This window comes from Suricata suricatta, chromosome 1 (assembly GCF_006229205.1).
Source record: "Suricata suricatta isolate VVHF042 chromosome 1, meerkat_22Aug2017_6uvM2_HiC, whole genome shotgun sequence".
NCBI lineage: Eukaryota > Metazoa > Chordata > Mammalia > Carnivora > Herpestidae > Suricata > Suricata suricatta.
The window spans coordinates 41,776,316-41,801,416 of NC_043700.1; the positions used below are offsets into that span (position 1 = coordinate 41,776,316).

A 25,101-nucleotide genomic window follows, 5' to 3' on the forward strand; every position below is an offset into this window, starting at 1 on the left:
CGCCGCGCCGTCCTCGCCGCCTCCCTTCGGATGGCACCTCGCACTCTGGAGACACCCTGGGTTTGGGCATTACACCAGCCACCACCTTCTATCCCACTCCCTCGGGGGACCACTTCCCTCTAATTCCCCATCTGGATCCTTCTCCGCCCAGCCCTTGCCCCCGCCGGCAGGTCCAAAAGCCCCCTGGGCGGCGGCGGACCCGTTCCCGAAGGAGACTTCCTGGCTGACCTCCTTGGCCAGAGGGGCCTGGCCTGGCACCCAGCTCTCCTGCGTGGCCGGCGGTGAGACGTAGGCGGCCCTCCATCCTCTCCAGCCGTAGTTCGTGCATCATTGTTACAGCTGGGGACCCAGAGCGTGGGTAGGGAGGGCCTGCCGCTGCTTCCCTTCCTACCCCCTACTAGTTCCCGTTTGGGATTTTTTACCCCCACTTCTCCGCAAAATCTTCAGTATTTTTCGTTTAAAAGAACAGAAGCCCGCAATGATTATAGCTGTTATTTTATTACTCTCCCCCAGGAGCTTTAGGAGAGACTTTATCCTGCATCCTGATGCTAGTTTGGATCCCAGGCTTCCGCTTGTGCCCTTTCCAGTCTCCCTGAAGCCGGAGGGTGGGGGTAGGGGTCGTAGTCATACTGCCGGGTGGGGAGTAGTTGAAGAGACTAAGGCTCCCCATTCACGACCTGGAGGTCTTAGGTTGACCCTGGGCGCCAGATCACAAGGGCTCCCCAGAAAAAAGTGGCTTCTCCCTCAAAGGAGGGTGGCCATATAAGGAAATGATGAATAGGACATGCAAGGCTTTGCCCATATTTTGAGTCTGTGATCATTAACAAAGACTATTTGTAAAGGGAACCCGACCTACCTTCTCCCAGCCAGGGATGGGGAGATATATGGGCGGGGCTGTGGCTGTCCAGTCCTAGCCCCTCCTTTCACCTCTGGCCCAGGACACTCCTCCCCTGGGAATACTGCCAGCTTCCAGGAATGCTGGGGGTGTTAGGGGCAGCCTGCCCAGCCTGATACTGACTGTCCTTGCAGATGGGGTTGGCGGGGACCTGGCACGCGGCTGTGTAGTACCTGGAGTCAGCAGCACCTACCGACGGATCCCGGACGCTGTTCAGGGTTGCTCCCTGGACTCCTGGAAAGGGGATGGCCAGCTGAGAGGCCTCAGGAGGCAGGAGCCACTTCTCAAACTGGCTTCCTGGGACTCAGGAGTGGAGATGGTGGTTGAAGACAGCTCCCTGGCCACCTCACCAGGCCTTACTCAGGACTCTCTGGACTTTGAGCCTACAGGGATCCCTGAGCCCCTTGGCCTTGCTGCCACAGAGCCTCCTGCCCACCTAGGCCGGCTCCTGGCCAATCGTAAGCTAGAGCAGGTGCTGAAGCGGTCTCGCCAGCTCCCGACCTCCCCTGTTAGCATGTCACAACACCCCTATTCCCTGAAGCCACCAATCAAGCCTGAATGTGAAATGCCCCTTTTTGGAGCAGGGGAACAGGAGGCCACTGAGGCAGAAACTGACCTAGAGGCAGGCCTGGAAGGAGCAGAGATGGTGAGTGCCAAGTCTCAGGGCTGGGTGAAAAGTGCAATGCAAATGATCCTTTTACACGGAGGGGTGGTTTGCTGGCTGGTGGACCTCCCTGACTTGTTCTCCTTGGAGCTCTCTTGGGGCTGGGCACTCCTTGCCTCTGATTGATGGGTTGTGTCCTGGCTTCTTGCCTTAGACTACTCCCAGCTGTGTGGAGGTGGGCAGTATGGGGGCACTGGGGAGCCAGCTGGCGGTGGGGGCGCTCTCCCTGGCCTCTCTGCTCCCGTCTTCTGGCTGCCTAGTATGGGAGTCTGCTTGAGTCCAGAAGTCTTCCTTACCTCACTCTGTCCCACAGGTGGGGGGCCTGGGGCCTGAGGCCTGGGCCTGTCTCCCAGGGCAGGGGCTCCGCTATCTGGAACACCTGTGCCTGGTGCTGGAGCAAATGGCAAGGCTCCAGCAGCTCTACTTGCAGCTGCAGACCCAGAGGCCCCCATGGGTGAGTGAGCCACAGGTGAGTGGGGGAGGCGGAAGAGGGCTGCGACCCCTGCAAGCAGGGCTGCCTTCAGAACAGGCTCAGCCATCTAGTCAGGTCTGGAGTACCTGTCTCTCTGTGCACAGGATCCTGAAGTGGAGGAGGGGCAGCACCAGCCACCAGCCCTGGCCCCTTCACCTCCACCTTCTTGTGCCCCAGGCAGTGAGGTGCAGGAACTGCTCAGCCAGACTCAGGAAATAGGTGAGGGGCAATTGTATTTCCCTCTGTGTCTTGTCTACCCAGGCACCCGCCGCCCCCCCTCCCCCTCCTGGCCTAGACAGACCTCCTGAGCCCTGGTTTTGATGGGTGGATTCCTGTTTCTGGCGCTGGGTAATCTGAATTTCTTTCTGAAGGGGCCAAAACAGCTTCACCCCTAGAGGTAGGGGTTCCCAGTGCCAACACTCCCAGGCTTTTAGAGGCTTCAGCAGAGCCAGTTCATATCTTCCCATCCTCCCAGGGACACAAGGTAGGTGATAGGTATTTGTGGAGGCAGGTGTTAGGGTGGAGTTGGGGATATAGGGTGGTGGGGTTTGTAGATACCCTGAAGGCCAGAAACTCTGGGAAAATGACAGAATTCCTGATTGGAGCAGTCCTCGCTGTGGTGACCGCTATCTCTGGGAGCTTGGTCAGGGGTATATTGTGGGGAGGAGCTCTGGGGTGTGATCCCCTCACCCTCTGCTCAGCGGGATATTTTCCACTGGAACAAGGTCAAGGTCCTGCTCAACCGGATCCGTTGGAAGAGCTCGAAACACTCTGAGTCCCCTGCCCCTCCTGATGGCCCTGCCCCAAGGTGAGTCCTGCGGCCCAGCCCGGTTAGGGCAAAGGAAGAAGGCTGATGAAGCAAGAAGCCAAGATTGTAGTGCCATTTGTGGGCTTTTTTTTTTTTTTTTTAAATCTCTTTAAAGTCTGAGAGATGTAGATAGTCTTGGAGAGGGTGGTGGAAGCAACAGAAAGTAGTTAAAGCGTCCCATATGCAGATGATGAGGATGGGGACTGGGCTGGGGAAGGAAGTTGCTTTCCCAAGTCTACATGCACAGTGAGTCAGTGACAGAGCCAGGACCAGAGTATGGGAACCCCGCCCCCCCAAGCCCAGCCAAAGCCCTCACCCCTCACAGCTGAACCTTAGGCCACCTCCCAGATTTGCTGGGAGAACAAGGTTAGGATGCAAAGGTTTCTACAGTAGATGATCGGGGGGTAATGCTGAATAATTCTGTGGGGATAAGAAGCACTGCTTTAGCATTTCCAGGCTCCTCAGGGCAGATAAGCAATGCTCCATCAACCCCAGGGCCGTTGTTACCTTCATTTCTTCCTCCTAGCCTAACGCTTCCTTTCCTTTTTCACAGGATAGAGTCAAGGGGCATCCGTGAAAGACCTCCATGCCAGCCCCTCCGGAAAACCTTTATGCCATCATTTGTGGTTAAGAAGCAACGAGCCAAAAACCTTTCTGTATGCTGAGACCTCCTGGTGCAGAGACATGACGCTGGGTGGAGGGGTGTGCAGTGAAGTCATCTTCCTCGCCCTTTGCCCTGTTAACTGTTTATGGGCACTGCCAGGAAAAGCTGCTGATGCTCACCCTTCTTTCTGAGGAGAAGGCTGGACCTTTCTCCTTTGGGCAGCCTGGCAGAGGAGCCCTGGTCCCCTGAGGGCCCCAGGGTGCAGCAGCCCCCGGGCGCCTTGCTGGTTGCCAGGAATCCCTGGGCCTAGACAATGTGAACTAACTAACTTATTTACCAGGAGTCATGAAGCATGGTAAATGGGGGCCTAGCGTGTCGCAGATGTGCATTTATACAAAATGATACGTGTGTCTCTGCAAGTCTATCACTGTTGTGAACTGGCTGGATGCAACCATGTCTTCTGAATCATGCATTCAAAGGGTTGGTCTAGGTGAGGTAAAGGATGGAACTGACCTTCATTCCTCAGTGGGCAGTTCCTGATTTGGAATCTTGCTTTCCTCCTAATACCTTCGTGGGCAGCCCCAGGGCAGAGAAGGGTGCTCTGTTGGGTTCCTCTGCATTGAGTCTTGCCTGTGGAGCAGAGTCCCTGAAGACTGAACCTGAAATAGAAAGGTCAGGGACAACATGGAGAATAGCAGAGTGAACTTCAAAGTCTGTCTGAGCTGCTTTGGTCCCTAATATCCTTAATACATCAGAGCTGAAACCAGAGACTCATACTAGCTTTTAGACCTTGACAAAATCCCTTAATTTTTGTGAGCCGTAGCTTCCTACTTAATCTCCCAAATGGTCTAATGATATCTGCCCTACCTACCTACCTCACATTCTTACTATGAAGATAAAACGAGATGAAACTGTCTCAGAGTGCTTTGTGAATGTTAGTTGAACAGGAAGGGGGAGGGTATGGGTGTTGGAAGGAGGCCAAGCTGGAGGGATGATGGGAAGGCCAGAGGATAAGGGAGGCCTGGGGTTGCTAATGGAGACTAAACTGGTCAGTGATTAGCAGCAATACTTGAAGCAAGTCACTTTACTGAAGTCTCAGGTCTCCTGGGAATTAGGGCACTAATTCCTGATCACACCTTACTGCCTTGTGAGGACTAAAGGAAATATTTCCTTTTTTTTTTTTTTTTTTTTTTTAAGAAACTCTCTCTGAGAGATAGTGCAAGAGTGCATGTGCATGCAGGGTGATGGGCAGAGAGAGAGGAGAGAGAATCCCAGGCAGAGCCTGACACAGGACTCCAGCCCACAAATGTGAGACCATGACCTGATCAAGAGTCAGATGCTTAACTGACTGAGCCACTCTCAGTGCCCCTAAAGGAAATATTTCTGAAATTATATTGAGAACATTATAAATGTCTACCAAAATTTGTGGTGGTTTATTTACTACAGTCTTGCAGGTTCCTAGCTGTTTGCTAATTGAGAAAGGGCAAGAGTCTCCTGTAGATAATCAGAGGGCAGGAGGGAAGGAGTGGGTGGGTGTGTGTGTGTGTGTGTGTGTGTGTGTGTGTGTGGAAAGGCGGGGCTGGGAATGAGATCACTAGCTTGAATCTGACAGGAATGTCCCCTAGAAATGGCCCTGATCTGGCACCTTCCTCCTTTATTCAGAAGGGGCTAGTTCTCTTGCGGCTGGAGCTCGGGGTCTGCCAGAATGAGGCCAGATGTGGGGTGGTAGGTGCTCTCTTCTATTTGGGGGTCCAGCTCCTGCTGTCTTTGGACAAGGAACCAAATCTCTAAAGCCTACTTTTCTAATGGGACACTTAAGCGAGGACACCACTTAGGCCCAGCTCCCTCACGCGCATCCGATCGGGGAAGGTGCATTTCCGTTCCACAGTTGGAGTTGGATGGCAGGCCGGCGTGGGGGAAGGGAGAAGTCGGTGGAGAGGAGGGAGGGACCATATCCGGGAGAGTGGCAGCTTCCGACCAGTGGTCGCGCTTCCGGAGAGGCGCTTCCGGTGGTGGCGGCAGCAGCGGCTGTGGTGGTTCCGGGTGTCTTTGTCCCCCCGGTGTCGCGGCCCTGGCCCGCAGGTGGGTTGGGGGGCCCCCCGCCGCCCCTCTGCCCCTTCGCCCCTCCCCCGGCCGAGGGGCTGCGAGGGCCGGGCAGCAAAGATGCACAGGCCGAGGAAGGGGCCGAGCCCCCCTAAGGACTGCAAGTCCCGTCTCCCTGGCAACGGCCTCGGCCCTGGGGGCGGGCGGGAGGAGGAGAAACCGCGCGCCTTCGTCCTCCCACGGTGGCCCCACAGCGCCCCGGCCCGGGAGGCCCGGTGCCGGTGACTGCCGAGGCGGGAGCAGAGGCCCAGGGAGAACGGGAGCAGGAGGGCGGGCGGCGCGCTGGCGGATTCGCGCTCGGCGGAGCCACAGGGCTACCTTCCCACCAGCCCGTCCGGGGAACAACGGGCCGGGCTTCCGGGGAGAGGGCCCGCATCTCTCCGGCACCAGCCTCCTCCATTTTCCGGGGCCTAGCTTGGAGCATTTTGGCGGACGTGTTTGAATGAATGAATGTCATTGGGGCTCTTCCCAATCCCCCAGTGTCCCCAAGCATCTGCGAGTGGTGCGGCGTAGTGAGAGGAACGCTAACTTGGAGACCCGGGTGGGAGTCTCAGTTTTGTCACTAACGGGTTCTAAGACCCTGAGCAAGTCTTTTAATCTCTTTGAGCTTCAGTTTCCTTTTCTTTCAAACAGCTTGACAGTATCATCCACCACTAAGTTATTGTGAAGGCGAACGGGAACAATGTAATTTTTTCATTTCCTGCTCTTTATGTTCTCTCCATCTTCCTTCGTTTTCGATACCCACCTCGCCTCTTAAAATCTCAGTTACTTTTGCGGGGGTTGGGGCTGGGGTCGATGGAAAATTTCCCTCTAGGCTGTTAACTTCTTTTCCGATTAAAGGTTTTTTCTAAGATTCTGAAAGAGGACAGCATTCCCAATGTCCCAGTTTAAGCGCCAGCGGATCAACCCGCTTCCAGGGGGACGCAACTTCTCAGGTGACTACCGTTATCCGTGCTTGGCTTCATACTGGGTAGTGTGAGCTTTGGAGATAGTCTTTTAAAATGTGGCTTTTGGGGTTTCCCCTGGTGGAGTGTAAATTGCTGCCAGCGTTTCATAGGAAAATAGGAGATGAGCACAGTGGTGGCCAGTGAAACCCTCCAACCCAATGGAGGAGTTGGTTGGAGCCACTTTGTACTTTGGGTCTACGGTATCTTCTGGCTGACTCTAGTGCTCAAAACGGTAGGTGCACCTCCTGGAGATTGCTTCTCTGTCCATGTAGGCGCAGCTTCAACATCTCTTTTGGGCCCTCCTCCTGGTTTGCTCACTCCTCCTGTGGCCACAGACCTGTCCCAAAATGCCAGGCACCTTCAGGTAGGTTGGGTATTTTTTCTAGTGAGATTCAACACCTGCGACTACCACAGCATGCCTGGTGCTTGCATTCTTGCATCGCTATGTTCATCCTTCCTGACACTCCTGGCCTGGGCCAGAATGGAGGTGACTAGACATCTCTGACTGGGGAGTCCTAAGTTCTTGCTGTAGAGAAATCTTTAGGGTGCTTCTTGGAATTAGAGAACTGGAAATCCTAGAAGCTCGTGACCTCAGAATCAGCATGATCTCCTCCCATGCCCCTGCAATAGATTATAACTATTACGCATGTATGCCTCTTGCGTGTGAACCTTGATGCAGTACTCTGTTGAGCCCAGTGGGGTTTGGCTGGAGGGGAGATGCTAATGGCAGAGTGTGGACAGATGCTCTGTGTGACTTTCAAACTGCACTGTTCTCTTACAGGGTGGGGAGAAGCAGCGGGTCTTCACTGGCATTGTTACCAGCTTGCATGACTACTTTGGGGTGGTGGATGAAGAGGTCTTTTTTCAGCTAAGGTAGGCTTGAGGTTAGTTCCCTTCTGGAAATGCTTATTCAGTTCACTTCTGTCACCATGCTGGTGGGACCCCTCTAAAGCCGTTGCTTTGCTGTTTTTATGCAAGGTGTGAGAAATATTGATGGGAAGGGTCTCATAGGGGCAGTCAAGGTGGCTTGGCCAGGGTCTCTCTCCTGACTGGGTCTCCTGGCTTGTGTGCTGGCAGTGTGGTGAAGGGCCGGCTGCCCCAGCTGGGTGAGAAGGTGCTGGTGAAGGCTGCATACAACCCAGGCCAGGCAGTGCCCTGGAATGCTGTCAAGGTGCAAACGCTCTCCAACCAGGTATTCATCTTTCCTCAGCATGTGCATTGGAAAGGGGAGGGAGGGAAGCCCCTGTGGCCTGAAAGCTGGGCAAGAACCTTACTTTTGTCAGGGTGGGGCTGCATCTTTCCAAGGTGGTGAGCAAGCCAACCGGGATGCCCTGACTTTCCTGGTTACTGTTCTGCAGCCCCTGCTGAAATCCCCAGCACCTCCCCTTCTACATGTGGCAGCCCTGGGCCAGAAGCAAGGGATTCTGGGAGCTCAGCCCCAGCTGATCTTCCAGCCTCACCGGATTCCCCCACTCTTTCCTCAGAAGCGTGCGTACCAGTGGCGTGGAGGTTGGGATTTGGCTTTATAGGGTCCTTTGGCTGAATGGGCCTGTAACTGTCAGGTTGTTGCTCTCAGAATAGAAGTAGCTACTTCTGTCACTGGAAGAAAGGGACAGGGAAGTTGGGCACATATTTAGGGTTTTCGAGTCACTAGCCGTTTCTTCTCTGCAGCTCTGAGTCTCTTCCAAACATCCCACACACTGCATCTGAGCCACCTGAACAGATTTCCTGCTCGGGGCCCTCACGGACGACTGGATCCGGGCCGAAGGTAAGAGAATGATTAAGCAGGGAGGATACTTTATTTGCCTCTAGGAGCAGTGTCTCTTTCTTTGCCACCTGTTGACGCTAACATTCTCTTTCTGCAGCTAGATTTCTCTTTCTAGCTAGGCCCTTTACCCTGAAATAGACCAATGCATGAGATGTATGTGCAGATATTAGAACTTTATAAACTGGTTCAGCAAGCAGGGATTTGATGTAGTTCATCTTTGAAAATACCATATTGAATTTTAAAACTACATAATTTTCCCTTTTATTTCTAGTCCTTAAGATTGAGGTGTCAAAAAATTGAAACTATCAAGAAAATGGTAATTGTCCAAAAAAAGTAACATTGTACTGTATGTTTTAATTCCTGGTATAAAACATGTTTCTTTATCTATGCATGGTGTTAGAATATGTATGTTGCACTCTGCTCAGAAGCCCAGGCCTGCGTCTTGAACATGCAGATAGATTCATGGCCCCGTGCAGCCAGCATAGTGGATTTGGGACTTCGGAGGTATCCTAGGCCATACCGTCTGTGAGCTTCAGGGCCTGTCAGAGCAGGCTGCCTATTCTCTCTGGCTCATGTCTTATCCTGCCTTACTCTCTCCCTAAAACATTTTGCTTATATCTTATATCCTTAAGAGTTAAGCTCTGGACTAGTTTGCTTAAGACTGATTTTAGTTCTTCTGATGGTCCTTATTTTAATTATTTACTATGGAAAGTTATAAATTAAATGTAAGTAAAAGAAATAAAAGGTGATGAACCCTCATTTACCTACCATCCAGCGTCAATAAGATCAGTATTTTCCATTCTTTTTCAACTGTATGTCCATCTACTCCCTGCCTTATACTTTTTTTTAAGATTAAAAAAATGTTTTATGGCAAATTTTATATGGGTTGAAGTGCACAAATTTCAACCAGATAATTTTGACAAATGGGAAATCCCATAGAACCCTCACCTCAATTAAGATACAGAACATTTCTGTCACTCCAGAAAAGTCTCTCATATTTAAGTTCTTTTTTGAAATGAGAACTCTACTGATAAGGATGATAGCCAGTGGATTATTACATGATGAGGGCTGAGAATGAACTCCAGTGTGAACTCTTAAAAGGAGCGTGGGGTAACTCAGGGAAAAGTTTAGGCAGAGGGACATGCTCTGCTGAAGCTAGTGTGGTTCCCTTGGGCTATAGGTCATTATGATTTTTCACTAGGAAGATGGTTCTGTAGTAGATTTAGGATTGTTCTCTGTGTCTTCACTACATGAAATACTGTTTCCTGTTCGCAAGTGACCGGTATATATTTCGCACACATCTACACTCCTTGTCCCTGTGCATTTTCCTGGTCTTCAGCTTCCAAGGACTTTCTATCTCTCACGTTCTGTGAGTTTATTGAAGGCTTCATTACCAAGTTCCCTCAGGGATAATGTAGCTTGGGTGGAAATCAATGGCTGCTGTTGACTTTTTGCTTTAGGTTCAAATTCAGTCTTTCTGTACAGTCATATGCATTGGATTGTCCTGGACATGCTAAGCCCTGTGCAAGGCCTGTGTGCTATTACTTTGCCATATGCTTCAGTGTCATGGTTTCTAGAGAAAGGAGACTACCACTGGCTGGGAGATACACCATTAGTCAATTTGCAAAGCAGGAAAGGGGGCCATAGGAGTTTGGGCACTCTGGGACAGCAACAGTTTACAAGAGTCAAGCTATGGGAGCATTTTGGCTGGAAGCCAAGTTTTATTTTAAATTTCAGGTTCTGGGATGGAGGGAACAGTGTCTCCGTTGGACTACCAGTACTGAACTACTGAGGTTTTTGGACAGGTGTACCCAGCGGGCTATGCCATCTCCGTATCCTGCTGAGGTTACAGAGATGTCTCCCACTGGTACTGCTTTCCAATGTGTTCCTGACGATTCACAGTAAGGAGAGAAAACTGGCCATTGATTCCAGGATTCAGTGGGACGTCCGGTTTCCCTAGGGGTTGACAGCACTTCCCGAAGAGTTCACTCCAGTCATGGGCGAGCTTGAGAGAGCTGTCAGAATGACTGTTAGAAATGTGGAAGCTGACATTCCATAAAGGCAAGATTAGAAGGCAGCTTTTGATGGAGATGCTAATGAGCAGGGAAATGAGCCAGGCACATAGAGAAAAGAAGAAAACTCAGTGTTAAATGTAATGAACTCAGATGCTCAGGGCCATAATGACAAGGGAAACAGTGCAGGCAGGTCTGAAGGGAAGAGCAGAGGCCTTCTGCTAAAGAGACTGTAGGCAGCCCAGTTACGTGACGGTTGATTTTACTTCTTTCTAGACACAGGAGTTTTCCCCTCACCAAATTGGCATTTTTTTAATGGTCTAACGTTTTTCCTCTTTTTTTTTTTTTTTTCGGGGGTGGGGAGGGGCAGAGGAGAGAGAATCTTAAGTAGGAGCCAGATCTCACGGCCAAGAGATCATGACCTGAGCCAAAATTAAGAGTCAGAGGCTTAACCAACTGAACCACCCAGGTGCCCTAGAGTCCAAATTATTTTTATACATTGTGATTAAGGTGATTAAACATTTTTTTCGTATTGCAGTGTAATCTTCATTATTGTTTTAATGGCTGTATGATTATTGTATTTATTTACTATAAAAGTTATGGGGTTGCTGGATATGAATGTGGTTTTCTTCCTCTTGGTTTCAAGTTTTTCCATTGTTTATAACCTCTGTTTTTCTTTTGAATTAACTTCCTTGGGATAAATTTTCAAGAGTGGAATTACTGGATCAAAGGGTTTGAGTGTTTTTTTGATTTTAATATGTATTGTTAAGGGTTTGTTACGAGAATGGTCTCTTAATAAAACTTGCTTTATAGAATCCTTTGCATGGTAGCGTATATGTGTCTCATGTTAAAAATCAGTTGAAATCTTTGTTCATTTCAAAAAATTTTGTTTACTATGATTTTTAAAGTTCAGAAAAATATAAAAAATAAAATTATAAGTTTTATCAGTCAGAGGCGTTTATCATTAACACTTTTCCTTTTTTAAGATTTTTTTAAAAGTTATCTCTATATCCAATGTGGGGCTTAAACTTAGAACACGGAGATCAAGATTCACATGCTTCATGGACTGAGCTGGCTAGGCACCCCAATGCTTTTATTTCTTTTCAGTTTTTAAAAGCTTAGTTTGCACAGTTGAGGCACTACTATATACATATTATTGTGTACTAGTCTTTATCATGGGTGGTTTTCTGTTGTTATAAATATTTAAATGTCCATTTTGATAACTTTGTAACTGTGTCATATGACTGTTAGCATGGCTTCTCTATCCATTTCCTTGATGTTGGGGATGCAGATCGTTTCCAGTTCTTGTTAGGCCGGTGTGTATTTAATCTTAATGTAACAGTGTGGTTTCTTCCTTCTGTTGATGAACCAACTTCCAGCGATGACTATGACTCCAAGAAACGCAAACAGCGGGCTGGTGGAGAGCCTTGGGGTGCTAAGAAACCAAGGCATGACCTGCCTCCTTACCGGGTCCATCTCACTCCCTATACTGTGGACAGGTGAGTGGCAAGACTGGGGTGGGGGGTGAAGCTCACAGCTGGTAACAGTTTCTTGTATGAATGAGATACAGTCTACGCAAGAGAAGGTGTGTGTATATGAGGTCATGTGCTTGGGACCTTTTTGTTTGTTTTAATGTGACAGTTTTTTAAATTTCTCAATCTCAGATTTGGGTTCCCTGACAGGGCTTCTGTGATTTGATCGCCAGCAATAATTATTGCAGGTTATCGTTAAGGTTTGCCAATTCAGATTCAGGTACCCAATACCAGTTTTAATTCAAGTAGAAACTATAGGTCGTAGGAACCCTGGGACTCATTTTCCAGGGAACCTCTGAATCCCTTTTCAGGTGCTGTACAGTGCATGAGTCCTCTGGCCTGCAAGCCTCCCTGTCTCACTTAGCAACTCATTGACTGACAGGTAGATGAGTGATTCCAGATTCCATCCAGCAGTGGAGAGGCAGCGCTCCAGCCACTGCCCCGGGAGCAAAGTTCACCTAAGCCTGGACTGAGGTGAGGTGGCAGCCTCCTCGCACCTCCTCCTCAAAGTGGAAGGCAAAGAGGCTGCCACCCTTCTACCTGGCATCACCGGTCCTGTCCATGAGGCCAGGCAGGGCCTCTCTGTGCTCCATGCGGACCCACCTGCCTCACAAGACTGTGGTCCCCACATCATGGCAAGGGGTGCATGAGAGACTCCTCACATCAGTCAGAATGTGACTGAACAGGACCTTGAGGGTGTCATGCTGAGTGAAGTAAGCCGGGCCGAGAAGGACAGAAACCATATGTTTGCACTCATAGGTCTAGCAGGAAAACAGGAGAAACCTAATGGAGGACCAGGGGGAGCGGAGGAGGGAGAGAGTGTTGGGGAGAGGGAGGGATGCAAACCTTGAGAGACTATTGAATGCTGAGAATGAACTGAGGGTGGAAGGGGAAGGGGGAGGGGGAGAAGAGGTGGTGGTGATGGTGGAGTGCACTTAAGGGGAAGAGCACTGGGTGTTGTATGGAAAACAACTTGACAAAATATTATGGGGAAAAAAAACGTGACTGAACAATTTGCCACATACAGTGTGTCTTTTTAACATATATGGAAACTTCTTATATGTACTGTTTGTTTTTTTTCACTTAATACATCTTGGAATTTATTCCATGTCAACATTTATTAGATTGGTTGCATTCTTTTCAGTAACTGCACAATATTCCACTGAATATGGACAGTTTATTTAGCCAGTTCTCCATTTTCACTTTTTAATGTTGTAATAAACATTCTTCCACAAACATCTATGTGAACAGGCTCAAGTATTCTATTGAGATCAATTCGTGGAAATGGAGTAGCTGGCCTAAAGGTCGGGTCTTAAACTTGGACAGCTATTGTCAGTTCTGTCAAAGAGGCTGTGGCGAGCTGCGTTCTCGCAGCGGGGCATGGAGCACTTGTTTCCCCGTGCTGCGGCCAGGGTGCCTTGTCAAACGTTTTGGTCCGTGTCCGTCTCATAGGTGAAAAATGATACTCTGATTTGCATTTCTTTAATTATAAGTGAGACTGAGTGTATTTTCACTGACTGTTACGTCTATCTTTTTCTGTTAAGTATCTGTTGATGCCAGTTTTCTCTTGGACTTGTCAACTTTCTCTTAGTCTCATGGGCTCCTCGTGTAGCTGTCATGGATTGCAAATGTTTTTCTGTTTTTTCTTCCCAACTTGGACTTTATTCTACTATTAGAGGTTGAAACATTTTATTGGTCAAATCTCATCCATCGTTTTCTTTTCAGAGATGTCTTCTTTCCCAGATTAGAAAATGATTTGTCCTTTTCCCTCCAAGTCTTTTATAGTTTTATTTTTAATTTTTTATCACTTTTTTTTTTACTTATTTATTTTGAGAGAGAGAGAGCAAGAGAGCAGGAGAGGGACAGAGACTCCTAAGCAGGCTCCACACTGTCAGTGCAGAGCCTGACGTGGGGCTTAACTCATGATGTGGTTCCATTTTTCAAAATAATTTAGCCTTGGATCCCTTTGCTTTTTTCCTGCAGCTCCACCTGTGACTTCTTAGAACTCCAGCGCCGCTACCGCAGCCTCCTGGTTCCCTCAGATTTTCTGGCTGTGGGTCTGAGCTGGTTGTCAGCCTTCCCTCTGAGCCAGCCTTTTTCCCTCCATCATCCAAGCCGTATCCAGGTGTCTTCTGAGAAGGAGCCAGCTCCAGACACTGGTGCCGAGCCCATCCCTGCAGACAGCGATCCTGCTTATAGTTCCAAGGTGAGAGGGCTGAGGTCCTGCCGCTTTATCTCATTGTTGAGACTGAGAAAGCTCTCGAGTATGCCCTTCACGCCGCCTCTGCACAGGTACTGCTGCTCTCTTCCCCGGGACTGGAGGAATTGTATCGTTGCTGCATGCTCTTTGTGGATGACATGGCTGAGCCAAGGGAGACACCAGAACATCCTTTGAAGCAGATTAAGGTAAGAGCTGGTGTCCACGAGGCAGGATGCAGTCATTGAAAATGTCTAGGCCCTATCAGGTTTTCAGTAGCTTGGCTCCTAGTCATGAACTTGTAGAAATCAGGAGTCTCAGAGCTGAAACACCATTACCACTCATTTCACCAGAAGGACAGCGAGGCTCAGGATGTTCTTGTCAGAAAAAGTTACATGGCCAGTTCACGTTCATGGGTAGACAGATCCACCCCTCCCTGGTTCTCACCCCATGTGGTGGATTCTTCACCACATCCTGCTGCTTTCACTCCCAGGGGTGTAGGCTCCTTCACGGTGGGAGATCCAGGTAATTGGTTTGTTTTTGGTTTTGTTTTTATCTCTGATCCATTTTTGCAGTTTTTGCTGGGCCGAAAAGAAGAAGAGGCGGTGCTGGTTGGGGGTGAGTGGTCTCCCTCTCTGGATGGCCTCGACCCCAAGAGCGACCCGCAGGTGCTAGTCCGCACTGCTATCCGCTGTGCGCAAGCCCAGACCGGCATTGACTTGAGCACCTGCACAAAGTGGTGAGTGGCTGTCCCAGGCTTGTCTGTGGCTGGCCTACTGTATTGGTGAGCCTGTTTAGCGGGTCAAGTTCCTGTGCCTTTCTGACCTGTTAGCTCTCTTCTCTTCCCTAGTCCTACCCTATTGCTCCCTCTGGCCCTCAGTGATGGTCACCTCAGTCATGAGCATGACTAGGAATGGGTACATGTGTTAAGGGCCAGCTGACCCTCCAAGGCTCATCGGATGTGATCCCTCTGCCATATTCGTGGTCCCTGTTGCTTGTAGCACATTGAATAGTAATTGTCTGTTTATTTGTGTCTCCCCATTGATGAACTATTTCCTGAGGACTTGGGGTCTTTTGTTTTTGTATTTTCAAAGCTTTGTATGCAGTATGTGCTCATTAAGTGTTGATAGGAAACTGAAGCACTTGCTTGTGAAGGTCACAGGTCAGTTCTTTTTTCTTCCTTTTGTTGTGAGCAGGTGGCGCTTTGCCGAGTTTCAGTACCTGCAGCCGGGCCCCCCGAGGCGGCTGCAGACTGTGGCGGTGTACCTGCCAGACGTCTGGACTATCATGCCTACTTTGGAGGAGTGGGAGGCCCTGTGCCAGCAGAAAGCCGCAGAGGCAGCTCCCCCACCCCAGGAGGTGTCCGTGGTAAGACCGAGCCTTATAAACAAGGGGACAAAGTAGGTGCCCTGGCCCAGGGCCCAGGTGGTCACCGCTCTTGGCTTCTGTCACAGGAAGCAGAGCCTGCAGAACAGGCAGCTGACGCATCAGAGCAAACAGCAGACACCTCTAAACAGAATGCAGAGAACCCAGAGGCCACCACCCAGCAGGACATGGACACTGATCTCCCAGAGGCCCCTCCACCCCCTCTAGAGCCCGCGGTCATGGCACGCCCTGGCTGTGTAAACCTGTCCCTCCACAGTATTGTGGAGGACCGTAGGCCAAAAGAAAGGATCTCTTTTGAAGTAAGCATCTGGGGAGACTGTGTGTGCGGTAGGGTGTTTGCCATGGCAGGGCTTGAATATTCGCGTCTTCCTGATGCTCACGACCGCTGCTGACTTTTCTACCAGGTGATGGTGTTGGCTGAACTGTTTCTGGAGATGCTGCAGAGGGATTTTGGCTATAGGATTTATAAGATGCTGCTGAACCTCCCCGAAAAGATTGCAGCCCCACCTGAACCTGAGAAGGAGGAGGTGGCCAAGGAAGAAGAAGCAGTCAAGGAAGAGGCTGCCAAGGAGTCCAAGGATGAGGTACAGAGTGAGGGCACGGCTGCCGAGTCAGACACCCCACCGGTGAGTACCTCTGCTGCCCTGCACAGGCCCTGGGGCCGCACACAGTAGGGCTGCGTGGTACCAGGTCTGCTGGGGGCCTCGTGGGGCTCCTCTCCCTGCCCACGTGCACCTCACCACCCTGCCACATCCTCAGGAGCAGGGCACCTCGCTGTCCCATGTGGCCGCACAGCCAGCAGATGGTGTGCTGAGGAGAGGGGAGGCAGGCCTGGCGCCGTGGCTGTCCCTCAGGGCAGCACAGAAGCCTCAGCTAATAATGCTGTGGGGGGATGGGTGTTTGGGCTACCTGATGGTTAACTAGAGCATTGAATTTCCGTAACCCTTTCTAAAGCACATGGATCTATTTCTTGCCTAAATGCTATCAAGTAAATGTATAATTTCTTACGGGACTGAGACTGACTCCTAAAGAAAACTCCAGGTGCCCGGGAGCCGCGTTGGTGTGCTCTGAACCCCATGTAATGAAGTGTAGTAAATGGGAGCCTGTGTACAAAGCACATACTGTGGTTCTTGAACATGGTTAATGCTTAAATGTTGGCTGTTCTAATTGTTAGCAATTGTTAGAGATGACCATTCTCATCTTGGTCTGCTTCTAGAAGGAAGATGGGCTTTTGCCCAAACCTCCATCTTCTGGGGGAGAGGAAGAAGAGAAACCCCGGGGTGAGGCATCTGAGGACCTCTGTGAGATGGCGCTTGACCCGGAACTGCTGCTCCTGAGGGACGACGGAGAGGAGGAGTTCGGTACGTGTGGGCACCACACAGTGGCCTCCTGGCTCTGTGGCTGGACTGCCCTCCCATTACGGCTATGGGATTTGGGCCCATGTGGTCCCTACTCCAAGCTTACCTCAGGCTTTCTGCAGCAGGGGCCAAGCTGGAGGATTCTGAGGTCCGGTCGGTTGCCTCAAACCAATCAGAGATGGAGTTCTCTTCTCTTCAGGACATGGTAAACCCTCTTTTCTGTCCCCCGGGGGTCAGTGAGGCTTATTAACAAGGCCTCGGACTCTCTACTGGGAGAGGGAAACTTTTACCATTGACTCTGGTTGACAAAAGACAGAATGTGGTTCTATGGCTCCTGGAGTGGTGTTCTCATAGGATCCAGGGCGCTTCAGTTATCTCCGTCTGGGTGAACCTGAGTGAGGTGTTTGATCTAGGAGTGCACTTCCTGTGTGTGGAAGTGGCCCAGGGGCCTGTCTCCAGGTGGAAGGGTGCCTGGGGGTCGTTAGGTCATCTTGGTTTTCGGAGGGCTACATCCTGGGTGCTTTAGCCGTTGAGAGAACTCTCTGTAGATCTTGTTCATCCTTGTTTCTCTTGCAGCCCAAGGAGCTGGACCCCTCTGCTGTGCTCCCTTTGGACTGTCTCCTTGCTTTTGTCTTCTTTGATGCCAACTGGTGTGGCTACTTGCACCGGCGAGACTTGGAGAGGATCCTGCTTACCCTTGGGCTCCGGCTCAGTGCTGAGCAGGTGCCTTCTCTCCCGTGCTCTCCACCCTTTCCAAGACGGCTCCCTCCTGATGTGTGCACGTACCGGGCTCCCGCAGATGGTGCAGAGAGCTCTAGTTCTAGATGCTTGCGTGCCACGGGGGCAAGGGCTAGCACCTTCTCATCAGGGGGTATCTGGGGCGTGTGTTTTCTGTAGGCCAAACAGCTGGTCAGCAGGGTGGTGACCCAGAACATTTGCCAGTACCGGAGCCTTCAATACAGCCGCCAGGAGGGCACGGATGGTGGGCTTCCCGAGGAGGTGCTCTTTGGTGCGTCCTGGTGCTTGTAGCCTTCCGTGGAGGATGGGTGGGGCATGCTGCTTTCTCCTGAGATCCCTTCCTTCAACCTCTTTCTCTGTCCCTTCTAGGAAACCTGGATCTGCTACCTCCTTCTGGGAAAAGCGCAAAGCCGGGCACTGCCCCCACAGAACACAAGGGCCTGGTGTCCCACAATGGCAGCCTGATCAATGTGGGGAACCTGTTGCAGCGCGCGGAGCAGCAGGACAGCGGACGGCTCTACCTGGAGAACAAGATTCACACACTGGAACTGAAGCTGGGTGAGTGGCTTGAAGCCACAGGGACTTGGCACACCTGGGATGTGCAGTTGTGTGTATGGAGACTAAGACGGATCCCTCCATTCACTTCAGGCCTCTTGCCCTGTGTGGCAATGCTTAGCTTAGCAGTGGTCTTTCTGCCGTTTCTCCACCAGAGGAGAGCCATAACCGCTTCTCAGCCACTGAAGTCACCAACAAGACACTGGCGGCAGAAATGCAGGAGCTGCGGAGCCGGCTGGCCGAGGCCGAGGAGACGGCGCGGACAGCTGAGCGGCAGAAGAACCAGCTGCAGCGACTGCTCCAGGAGTTCCGGAGGCGCCTGACCCCTCTGCAGCTGGAGATGCAGCGGATGGTGGAAAAGGTGAGCCAGGAAGGGCAGAGCCGGCTGTCACCATGGGAGGCTTGGTTGGGGTGACAGCCAGCCAATGTGTCGGCCCTCATGCCCTTGCCCAGCTTCGCCACATCTTCTCCGCCCACGGGTTTCTTGGGGGATCTGTGGTTTGTGGCTGCAGCCTGGGCTCCTGGGAGGAAGTGCTGGTAGTCCTCGCATCTCGGCCCTTCCTCCTTGAGTCCTGATTCTCGTTCTAGGCGGACAGCTGGGTAGAGAAGGAGGAGCCGGCACCTAGCAACTGAGGGGCTTTGTGCAGGAGCTGCCCTCCCGTGAGGTCAGCGATGGAGCCTGCTGACGTTCGAGCCCTTTTGGTTCCAGAAAGAAGCTGGAGCAGGACCTGGGAGCCATAGGCAGGGGTGGCTGACCCCTACGCTCAGCCTCCAGAGAGGAGCTCAGGCCATCAGGGTGGGGTCTGTGCTATGTGGGGCGGATGCGTGAGGAACCCCAGTCCCACTTAACAACTAAATCCAACACCTTCTGCACCCCTCGAATGTCATTTTGCCCTCCACCTTGGGATTTCTCCTGGGGCCCTTTAGTCTTGTGCTGACTTTTCTCCTGTCCTCTTCCAGTTTAGAATAAGACAGGGGAGCAAAAGGCTTTTCGAGTATGTCATAAGGTCTGATGCCAATCAACTGAAGAAGCAGCCGTTGACTCTGGCGGGGGGTGAGAGCCCTTCCTCTGGATGGCACACGTCCTGCCAGGTACAGGAGCAGGTTCCTGGGGGAAGGGTCTCCCTTGGCCATCGCAGAAATGGAGTCCGTGCTAGTGAACTCTTGGTGTTGGGCTGTGTGTGCTAGAGAGCACTGTGCTCCAGCCACCCTGGACTTGCCAGAAGAAACCAGCACCTCCCCATGTTCAGAATGTGGTATTGGCTCTGGCCCAGCCTTTTTCCCTGTTCCCTGGAAGTCTCGCCTCTCCATAATCCGTGGTTTCAGTTTGACTTTGTATATAAAGGTTGTTTTTTTTTTTTTTTTTTTTTTTTTTTTTTGGCTTTTTGTTTTTTAAATAAACCAAAGTCAAAAACAAGCTAAGTGTCCTCCATGGCTCTTTCTTCCCTTCTTCCTCTTCTAGGCCTGCCTGTGCTGTCCCCTTCCGCCTAGTCCTGAGCCTAGCCTCTGCTGGATGGGGGTGCAGCACCCCTAGAAGGTCGGGCGGGGTGGTGGGAAGAGGAGCCCCAGGTGCGCTGGGCCCTGCCTGCTGCTGGTCAAGAGGGACTACTGCGCCGCAGGGGTGTCGCCAGCTCAGCAGAGGGCAGCGCGGCCTGACACCTGCGGTGGTGCTCCTCTCCTCAGGTACAGCACAGTAACAACTGGCAAGTTTATTGACAACTTTACTTGAAAAAATAAAATTTCCAAATATTCAGGTGAGACAAACCCACTGTTCCCGCTTTGAGCCTGTGGCTCAGGCTGTGACATTTTATGTGGCTGGCAGCCTAGTTACATGAGCAGAGTCTGGTTTCCTACAGAACCTACAAGGCTTGGGGTTCTTCTCTGCCCTTGACCTAAGGGATAGAAGTGGGCGAGGCCAGCTTTTGTCATGCTGGGAGCCTGGGCTAGAGGAGAGGCAGTGTCTTGGGCTCTCCCAAAACAGAGGCGTCTGAAGGGCACAGGCAACAAGTGGGGGGTGGACGCCCCAGGGTGGGTCTTCGGAGGTAGGTGTCGTCACGACCATGCAGGCAATGCTAAGCCCTCAGGTGAAGGGACAGAGCCTGTGTCCTTAAAGGCTAGACACTTGCTCGGGCCCTATGCCAGGCTGCCCTTTGGACGGTTCTTTTGGAAACCCTTGCAATTTTTCTGCGCTGCTTACCTGTCTGGGTTCTTGTTACGGGTGGGGAGACAGCAGCCTGCTTGGGGCTCCTGGTGCCAGGCTCCCTGCAGAGATCTGGTGAGGTAGAACAGGGGCCACGCTGTCCCCGTACGTCTGTCGGGGGAGGGCCTTTTGCTGGCTGTCGCCTGAGCTTGACAAGGGCAAAGACCAGAGAGGTTGACTTGTATCCCAGGAGTCTTCGAAAGGGTGGCGGGGACTCAGTCATCGGCCACAATAGAGAGGGCTCTGAGCTCGCTCAGTCTGGCCTCATTCTCCCTCTCCCGCTGCTCATCTGTGTGGCCGGGCTGGTCGAGCTGCTGGGTCAGGTCTCCAAAGATCCTCTGCATCTCAGAGTAGTACCCAACCTGGAGGCAGGAGGGGCAGGGGAGAAGGAGGTTGGCAGGTGCTGGGCTCCTGGGGTACAAAGCCCCCCTCAGCATTGCACCCCCTGGGCGTGTCCCCGAGGCCCACACGCTGCTTGTTCCCTCAAGCAGAGCACTCAGGCTGGGTGAAGGGGCTGGCTTCTACCTTTTCCCCCTTCGTCTCAGCCCATCTCCTGAAACTGCAGGGCAAGCAGGGAAACTGAAGCTACAGCCGCCGGCCTTCCAGGAACGTCCACTGCTGCTGCCGGGATGGCAGGAGGAGGGGAGCAAGGGGGCCTTGATGAGGCAGGGAGGGGGGAATCTGACCTTGGAGACCTCCGGGCTGTCGAGGGGCATCGGGGTCAGTGCTGGGAGGTGTAGGAGGACAGTGCAGCCCAAGGCTGGCCGGGGGCCACTGGCAGGACCCTTCTCAAGTCCTGGGGAAGCCAGGGAGTCAGGCCCTGACTGGAGGTGCTTCAGCAAAACTAGACCTTGGTCCATGGGAGAGGGGCATGGCCGACCCCCAGAGCCTGGAGAGTCTGTCTTAGAGGTAAAGGTGAGAAAGGTGACACCTCCCTAGCCTTCTGTTCCTTCCCTACCATCCCACCATTAATCCTACCTCGGCTGTTTGGCTGGAGAGCAGGGCTCACAGACCAGCTGATTCCCGTGTCCTCATGTGTGTAGGCATGGGGGCTGATGGGAAAGGCCTGTGGCAGCGGGGTAGAAAAATGCTGAGGATGGGGGAGACCCATCAGCAACTCTCCGATGGCTGAAGGCTGCTCAGACCAGGGCCCCTGCCTGCCTCAGTCTCCACCTCATGACCAAAGGCAAACACTTTCGTGAAAGTGATCCACGATCAAAACCATTCAGACACTGCTTCCACTCTAGACAGCGGAGTGCTGTCACTGGCAAGGCCAGGCCGAGCGGCAGGTTTGGTGGCAGGGCCAAGGGACTCAGCTGCTTTTGAGGAGGGGTCTCCCATACCTCCACAGCTAGATCTCCCCTGGACTCAGGGGAGCTAAATGAGGGTCTCTAAATGCTGCTGTTCCTAAGGGGACAGGGCGTGGACTAGTGCTAGGGGAGGGCAGGGGATGGCCTGCCCTACCCCCACTCCCTGCCCCAGAGCCGCACTGCGCAGGCTGAGTCACTAGGAATGCTCACTTCTCCAGTGACTAATGGCAGTGGCAGCCTAAGGAGGGGGAGGCTGGCACTGAGGAGGCAGTAAACAGCCCCCAGGCTCCCCCCCGACCCCTGCTGCCTGGCCACGGGGCATCCCTAGCCCCTAGCCTGCTTCAGTCTGGGCACCCTGGTGCTTCTTCCTGTGAGCAACAGATGGAGGTGCAAGGTAGCATGCAGGGGGCCACGAGCAGGGGTTGTGGTGACACAGGACAGGGAAGGCATATGTCTCCTTACACACACTGCTCCACAGCCTAGGCTGAGCTGCTGGAAGGAAGCCCTCACCTCTGGGGGCAATGCTGTGGAGGCAGGGGTGGGAGCCCCCCTCACTCATGCATGTTGGTACTCTGCCTCATTCCTCCCTAGCGGCCAAGGACATGGTCACTAACAAGCTCCAGCTCCAACATCAATCCTGCTCAGGGTTCTGAGCACAGGCGTGCAGCCCCATGGGTTCTGGTGTTCTCTACAGGCTGACAGGCTGACAGGTTGGGCAGGCAGAGATCAGGCTTTTCCTTGGGCGCCCAGATGCCTTTTAGCTTTGTCACCTTGTTGGCTGCAAGGAATGAGTGTGTCCACTGGAGGGCACCAGGCACCCAGGCCAAGCACAGCAGTAGGCTGGAGGTGGATAGGCCTTTAGCTTTGTCACCTGCTGGGCAACCGTGGGAAAGGTGGCAGGATGCCAAGCACCTGCAAGATGCTGATGCGGGTGCCCCACATGGCGGAGGCCATGTTTTGGCACCTTAACCTCCCTCCTCTCTTACCAGTGGGGAAAACAATCCCTGCTAACAGTTTGAAGAATGGGGGGCTGGGAGAGCAGGAGCCACATGCAGCTGGACATTGTCCTCATACCCTTGAGTAGTGGGAGGCCCAAGGTCTTAGCCTGCTTCCCACTCCCCAGCTGCCCGGCCCCTCCCCGTGTACCTCCACACACATGTGGGCGGTGGCTGGCCTGCCTTTCTGCTGGAGGGTGCACGGTGGCCTGGCACCCAGGCAAAGGCCTGGAGCATGGCCCTCCCCAGGGCACAGAGACCGCTCTAAGGGTTTCTATAAGTCAAGAAAGGCTGTGGCCTCCTACTCAGAAAAGAGGAGCACCTGGAGCGGGGAAGCAGGGGTGCGGGCCTTCACCCTGCAGGCCTCTGCACACCAGGCAGGAACCTGCCCACCAAAGCGAAGTGCTGACAGTGCGGCTTTCTTCTTGCCACTGGTTGTACAATGAGAGGAGAGAGAGAACTTGAGGGAAAAGCCATTCACCAAAAAGGGGCCTCATCCTCGGGGCTGTGATTAATCAAAGAGCAACGTAGGAGCCCAGGCGGTAAGTCCAGCAAACACTTAAGAGTCCGAGTCCCCAGAGGCAGTGCGGGGGGCAGGGTGGCGGCACTGCTGGCCCTGCAGAGAATGGCTAAGCCACCCTCCTAGATGGGGAGCAGGGACAGGCATGAGGGTGTCTAAGAAGCCCAGGACCACCGCCCAGGGGAGCAAGTGCGGGCGGGGTGGGGAGCCCGCCCACCTGCGCTCGGATCAGGGCCTCAAAGCTGGGCTGGAAGTAGTCCAGGCGGCTGTTGTAGAACCGCGGCATCTCCTCCAGGAGCTGCTTGTTCTTGGCCTCGAAGTCGTCCCGCACGGGCCGAAGCTCCTCTCGGGCCTGGGGGACAAGACGCTGGGTGTCACAGCTCTTGGTGGCTTATCTGGAGTTCATGCTGGGGGCACAATGTGTACCTTGGGGGTGGTGGGGGGAGTATCACATCTGGTGTCTCTGTCCTATTGCCCCAGAGTTGGTCCCCAGGTGAAGGAGGAATTTGCCACATGTCACCCATGGGCCCCGTCGTTCACGCCCACGTCTCCCTTCTTGGTACCTGGTGGAGTTTGGCCAGCACTGGCCCCGTCTTCTCCTTCTCCTCATACTTCTCCACCTTGGCCTGCAGTCTCCTGTAGTCCTGCAAGGCCTGCTCCCGCCGCTTCACTGCCATGTTGAGGCTCGGGAAGACGCTGCCAAACCTGCCGGACACGGCCCAGTCGGATACAGTCCTTGGGGCTGCAGCCCGGTGTCCATTCAAAAATACATATTGAGGTCTACTAAGTGCCAGACCCTGTTCTAGGTCTTGGGGACATCACATGCGTAAGACAGATGAGGCCCTGGCCCCTGGGGAGCACCCACTGCTGAGAATGCCGTCTAGTGTAAGGCCATGGGAAAGACGTAGGACTAAGGGTCACTCTACGGATCTGAGCCACAGGGGCAGGAATGCAAGGAAGCCACTGGTATGACCAGTGCCCCTTCCCCACCCATCTCAAATGACACCGCACATGACCTCAGCGCTGGGGAAGGGGAAGCCCCCACAGCATGTTGTCTGATTATTCCAAAGAGTCTTCAGCTCTGCCAACATCTTCCTTTAACACAACCATCGAGAACACAATCAACAAGAACTCAAGTGTCCCAGTTCTCTGGCACCTCCCCACTACCTCATGGTGCCACCAGCAGGGACAACTGCAGTCGACACCTAGTCTTGGCCTAATTCTACCACTTGACCATGAGAAAAGCAGGAACCCTCTGGTTCTACCCTCAGGCAGTTCAGATGCCACAGGACGAACGGATTTTCCAAGTCTGCCTCTCAAAGGAGCATGGCCACGAATTTGGTTTTTAAAAGCCCCAACAAATCAAGAGTGCCCGTGAGAGAAGAGTAATGAATATTTTTGCCAGGGAACAGAGAACATAAGTTTGACCAAAGCACCGAATTCCCCAGCCAAGGCTATAGATGCAGGCAGTAGATTCTGGTCAAACAGAAGGCTTAACCCCGAGAAAAGGCATTAAAATGTGTCCTTCTAACTAGCTGGGTGACTGAATGGGCTCACTACCTAACTGGAAAGGCTAGAAGTGGGTAAGATGCCCTTAGACAAATCAGTCATCAAATTGATACTTGAATGACTGATCTGCTAGCAGAGAAGGCCTCCTTGGTGCTATGCGAGCTGGGTGTGGGGAGCAGGCACCTTCAGGACAAAGGTCTCCCAGCCTCGGTATGTCTGGACATGTTAAGACCAAGGGCAGGGTTTGGCCTTGGTGTTTGTGCCTCAGATGGCAGCTCTGACAGGGTCTCAGTTGCTAGGCGAGCCCCTCTTCCTTCCTGGGAGGAGCGTGACCAACAGCTGAGAGGTCTGTGACTCACGGAAGCAGGTGCAATGGAGCCTGGGAAACCACCATGAACACCACCTCGACCCCAACCAGACTAGAGGCCACCAGCAGCCACCCTCATTGTCTCATTAGAAGTCTCCTGCTTAGGTGGCCCCATTGCCTGGGCCTTTGCTGTCCATGCTGCCAGCGGCCTGGGAGGAATG

At 52.6% G+C, this 25,101-nt stretch overlaps 3 protein-coding genes across 9 annotated transcripts in view; 2 read left to right on the forward strand and 1 right to left on the reverse strand.

Annotated features, from left to right (window-relative positions):
* C1H8orf58 (chromosome 1 C8orf58 homolog) overlaps positions 1–4,359 on the forward strand; it is an 8,822-nt gene extending 4,463 nt beyond the window's left edge. Inside the window, exons 2-8 of the mRNA XM_029950345.1 lie at positions 287–358; positions 1,030–1,541; positions 1,873–2,028; positions 2,136–2,250; positions 2,403–2,515; positions 2,757–2,839; positions 3,393–4,359. Coding sequence (XP_029806205.1) covers positions 287–358; positions 1,030–1,541; positions 1,873–2,028; positions 2,136–2,250; positions 2,403–2,515; positions 2,757–2,839; positions 3,393–3,504 — 1,163 coding nt within the window. The 3' untranslated portion in view covers positions 3,505–4,359. The remainder of the gene's footprint in view (positions 1–286; positions 359–1,029; positions 1,542–1,872; positions 2,029–2,135; positions 2,251–2,402; positions 2,516–2,756; positions 2,840–3,392) is intronic.
* A 1,027-nt stretch (positions 4,360–5,386) lies between these two features.
* On the forward strand, positions 5,387–18,941 carry CCAR2 (cell cycle and apoptosis regulator 2). 4 transcript variants are annotated; one of them, XM_029937534.1, is made up of 21 exons: positions 5,387–5,525; positions 6,387–6,481; positions 6,766–6,857; positions 7,275–7,366; positions 7,571–7,685; positions 7,852–7,981; positions 8,165–8,261; positions 11,653–11,772; positions 13,789–14,011; positions 14,098–14,211; positions 14,578–14,741; positions 15,199–15,370; positions 15,457–15,687; positions 15,793–16,014; positions 16,605–16,749; positions 16,872–16,951; positions 17,323–17,469; positions 17,644–17,755; positions 17,854–18,042; positions 18,195–18,400; positions 18,628–18,941. In XM_029937534.1, exons 2-21 carry the CDS (start codon positions 6,424–6,426, stop codon positions 18,670–18,672), a joined length of 2,754 nt encoding a protein of 917 aa, XP_029793394.1. In that variant the 5' UTR covers positions 5,387–5,525; positions 6,387–6,423; the 3' UTR covers positions 18,673–18,941. The 4 variants fall into 4 exon arrangements, with proteins under 4 accessions (XP_029793394.1, XP_029793384.1, XP_029793366.1 ...); XM_029937524.1 differs by having other exon boundaries at positions 15,199–15,367; positions 16,869–16,951; XM_029937506.1 differs by having other exon boundaries at positions 5,388–5,525; positions 16,869–16,951.
* BIN3 (bridging integrator 3) overlaps positions 9,950–25,101 on the reverse strand; it is a 52,525-nt gene continuing 37,373 nt past the window's right edge. For 3 of the 4 annotated variants that reach the window (XM_029937566.1, XM_029937585.1, XM_029937577.1), the window contains 3 exons: positions 23,628–23,769; positions 23,282–23,416; positions 19,724–20,601 (listed from right to left, as the gene is read on the reverse strand). In XM_029937566.1, the coding sequence (XP_029793426.1) occupies positions 20,455–20,601; positions 23,282–23,416; positions 23,628–23,769 (424 nt within the window). In that variant the 3' untranslated portion in view covers positions 19,724–20,454. Of the gene's footprint in view, positions 10,355–19,723; positions 20,602–23,281; positions 23,417–23,627; positions 23,770–25,101 lie in introns of those variants that run through there. The other variant, XR_003907883.1, reaches the window with a different exon arrangement.